Source organism: Condylura cristata, unplaced genomic scaffold (assembly GCF_000260355.1).
Source record: "Condylura cristata isolate star-nosed mole 26May11 unplaced genomic scaffold, ConCri1.0 scaffold00015, whole genome shotgun sequence".
Taxonomy (NCBI): Eukaryota; Metazoa; Chordata; class Mammalia; order Eulipotyphla; family Talpidae; genus Condylura; species Condylura cristata.
Genome location: NW_004567116.1, coordinates 7,507,973 through 7,511,352, shown reverse-complemented (window position 1 = coordinate 7,511,352; position 3,380 = coordinate 7,507,973). Strand labels below are relative to the sequence as shown.

General features: G+C 35.2%; 1 protein-coding gene across 1 annotated transcript; it reads left to right on the top strand.

Moving 5' to 3' along the window:
- The first annotated feature begins 527 nt into the window (after positions 1–527).
- LOC101630069 (olfactory receptor 4C46-like) lies at positions 528–1,445 on the top strand. The gene has a single exon (XM_012725280.1). The coding sequence runs from the start codon at positions 528–530 to the stop codon at positions 1,443–1,445; it is 918 nt and encodes a 305-aa protein (XP_012580734.1).
- The last annotated feature ends 1,935 nt before the right edge of the window (positions 1,446–3,380 follow it).

The following is a 3,380-nucleotide window of genomic DNA, read 5'->3' as shown; positions in this document are numbered from 1 at the left end:
ACCTTCAGTGCTGCATCCTAACCCATTGTGTCACCAGAGAGGGCCCTAGATATATATTTTTAAATGTTTAATGAAGAATTTGTAACATTTCCTACTATCTGAGATACAGTCTCTTGGCCAGCTGGTGAGCTCCTGTGTGGGCATCTTCTAGCAAAGGGACACTGATGACTCAGAGGTGTTGAAGAAGGATTTCAATATCAAAGAGCATCAACGTTCTCACTTCTTATAAAAAAGAAACAATTGGACATTTCTTCTCCTGTGAAAGAAAGTATAATTTTTCACACTCTGCTCAGAATATACATCTGTAGAGATTTGAACCCACAACCACGAAAAGAGATACAGAGATATAAGCCTACTTTACCACTATCATAATTTGGGGAAAAAAGAAATAGTTTGAATTCTTAAAATGTGTTTGACTTATCTGAAATATCCAAATAAAAGTTCATATCACCTTACCACTAAGGATATTGTCTTTCCAGGTTAACTACCACTTCTAAATTCATCTGCACTGAAATAAAGAAGACAGAATGAATGTCACTGAATTCATTCTAATGGGACTTACGCAGAATCCTCAGGTGCAGAGAATTCTATTCGTGGTGCTACTTATTACCTACATTATCACCGTCTCCAGCAACCTGCTCATTGTGGTCACTGTCATCTGCAGCCAGACATTGGACTCCCCAATGTATTTCTTCCTGGCCTTCTTGTCTTTGATAGATGCCTCCTACTCCTCTTCCATAGTCCCTAAAATGTTAGCTGACTTGCTCTCAAATTCCAAAGCTGTCTCCTTCAATGGCTGTATAACACAGCTCTTTGTGGAACATTTCTTTGGTGCTTCAGAGATTGTGCTCCTTGTGGTCATGGCCTATGACCACTACGTGGCCATCTGCAGACCGCTGCACTACGTCACCATCATGAACTTCCGCGTATGCTGTGTCCTGGTGCTGGTGTGTTGGACAGTGGGTTTTCTCCACTCTTTTGGTCAGGTGTTAGTTACTTTCTGGCTTCCATTCTGTGGCCCCAACATCATGGATCACTTCATGTGTGACATTTTCCATTTGATACAACTTGCCTGTGCAGACACTTTCCTAGTTGGTCTCTTGGTGGCCGCCAATGGGGGAGTCATTGCTTTGATCACCTTTCTAATGCTGTTGTTCTCCTATGTGGTCATCCTGTGCTCCTTGAGGGCGCATAGCTCTGCAGGGAGGAGAAAGGCCCTCTCTACCTGTAGCTCCCACATCACCGTGGTTGTCTTGTTCTTTGTGCCCTGTATTTGTATGTATCTGCGGCCAGTAGCTACCTTTCCTGTGGACAAAGCCTTAGCAGTATTCTACACTCTTGTTACCCCCATGTTAAACCCTATTATCTACACAGTGAGGAATACAGAGGTAAAAAATGCCATTAGAATGTTATTAAACAGGAATACAATTTTAGATAATAAATGATTCCACAGGAAGATTTTATTTCTATCGTAAGCACTATATTTTTATGTTTTATTGCTTTAAAGCAATATATATTCTTTATATATAATTCTATAACACACCCACACATATACACTATATATATTTTATACTTTTCATCTGGTACATATAGCACCTTTGCATGATAGTTACTATTATGACTCTTCTTATTTTATGGATAAAGGAAAATGAAGTTGAAAAAGTTAACTCACCAGCCTGATGTTACACAGAGTTTGCGTTCAGATAAGATTCTTCTAAATGCAGATTTGATGCTTTTCAACCATTTCAAAGGATTTGAGAAAAGGCAGATTTATGTAGAAACTTTCGTTCTGTGTTAAATTGAATAATCTTTTTTTTAATTGAGTTGTGTAATGTGCACACATTTTTAAACAGCTGATGCTCAAAAGTCTGCATTGCCTACTTGTATTTATGATGGCATGGAATTAAATAAGAATATACTTGCAATAGCCTGTTGGAAAACACTCAGCATATCTAATGGTTGCTTGTGAAAATAAGAATTCTATTTAAACCTTTTTGAGATGTTTAAAATATCCTCAACTAGTCAAAATGACCTTATTAAACAAAAAATGTATTGTTCTTATTTTTATAGGAAAATGTAGAGGGTTATAAATTTTAAGTACTTAGATAATAGAATATACAAATAAGCTTTGAGCCTAAATATTTTGCACTATATTCTATGACTTTTCACTATACAAAATTCTTTGGTAGTAGTATTTGACTGTGGTTTGTTATGTAAAATATGTTGAACATAAGTCATAGTAAGTGATTTCTCTTTAATGTTTGAAGGATAAAGGCAATAACAAAACCTACTATGTGCCTTCTACACTTTTCATCCGTTTTCCTGTCACCAACCTTCTTCACATCTAGTGCCCTCACTTCAGTTATCTAAGTCCAATAGTTTATTTTTATGTTGCTTTGTCAGCTCATCCACTTTGTTTCCGTATAGTGCCCATATATGTGAAACCATCTAATATATATCTTTACTTCTCTGGTTAAGTTTACTTCACATGGAAGTTCCCCTCAAAGAACTTCCATTTTGCTGCAAGGGCAAAATTTCATCTTTCATAATAGCGGAATAGTTTTCATTTTGTTTATATCATATTTTCTTTATCCAGTCATCAATTAGTGTGTTTTTAGGTTCTGTTCATAGTTCTGTTATACAGTTTATTTTCATTTTGCTTTGCCAGTTAATCCACTTTGTTCGCTTATAATACCTATATGATGCCTCCAGCTTTTTCCTTTTTCTCAAGATGGTTTTAGCTATTCAGGGTCCTTTGTGGTTTCATCTATATTTTAGATTTTTTTATTCCATTTTCTTGAACACTATTACTGGAATTTTATGAGATTACCTCAAATCTATGTGCTACTTTGGTAAAGTGGTCATTTTGAGTATCTTAGTTTTCCCCAACCATGAACCTAAGATATATTTGAATCTATGTGTCTTCTAAATCTTTTTAGAGGACCCTAGAGCTTTTATAGGATAAATTATTTACCTCATTTGTTGTAATTTAGAAGTTATTTCCAAGTTATGTGATTCTGTCCATACCAATATTTTTCTACACTAAATATTGCTATGTTTGCTTCTACTTCAATCAGAAGAAGATGGAATAATTATGACCAATTATATGTCTATAGACTAGTTATTCACACAGCTTATCACCCTAAACTTTTGCATTTTTGGTAAACAACTTAGAAGATACCCTTCTGTAATAAAAAGGTCTTTGGATTAGGCTGAGGAAATATAAACTTATTCAAGTGTTTTATTATATTTCCCTCTACCTGTAGAAATACATGGAGATGTTGGTACTGAGTTTTGAGAAAATTAGTTCTTAATTCTAACAAATGTCTAACCACACCTTAACTAGTTTCTGATTAACTGTGATGTGATTTATAACATAT

Coding starts and splice junctions, on each gene's coding strand:
- LOC101630069 (XM_012725280.1), top strand. CDS start 528: ATGAATGTCACTGAATTCATTCTAATGGGACTTACGCAGAATCCTCAG.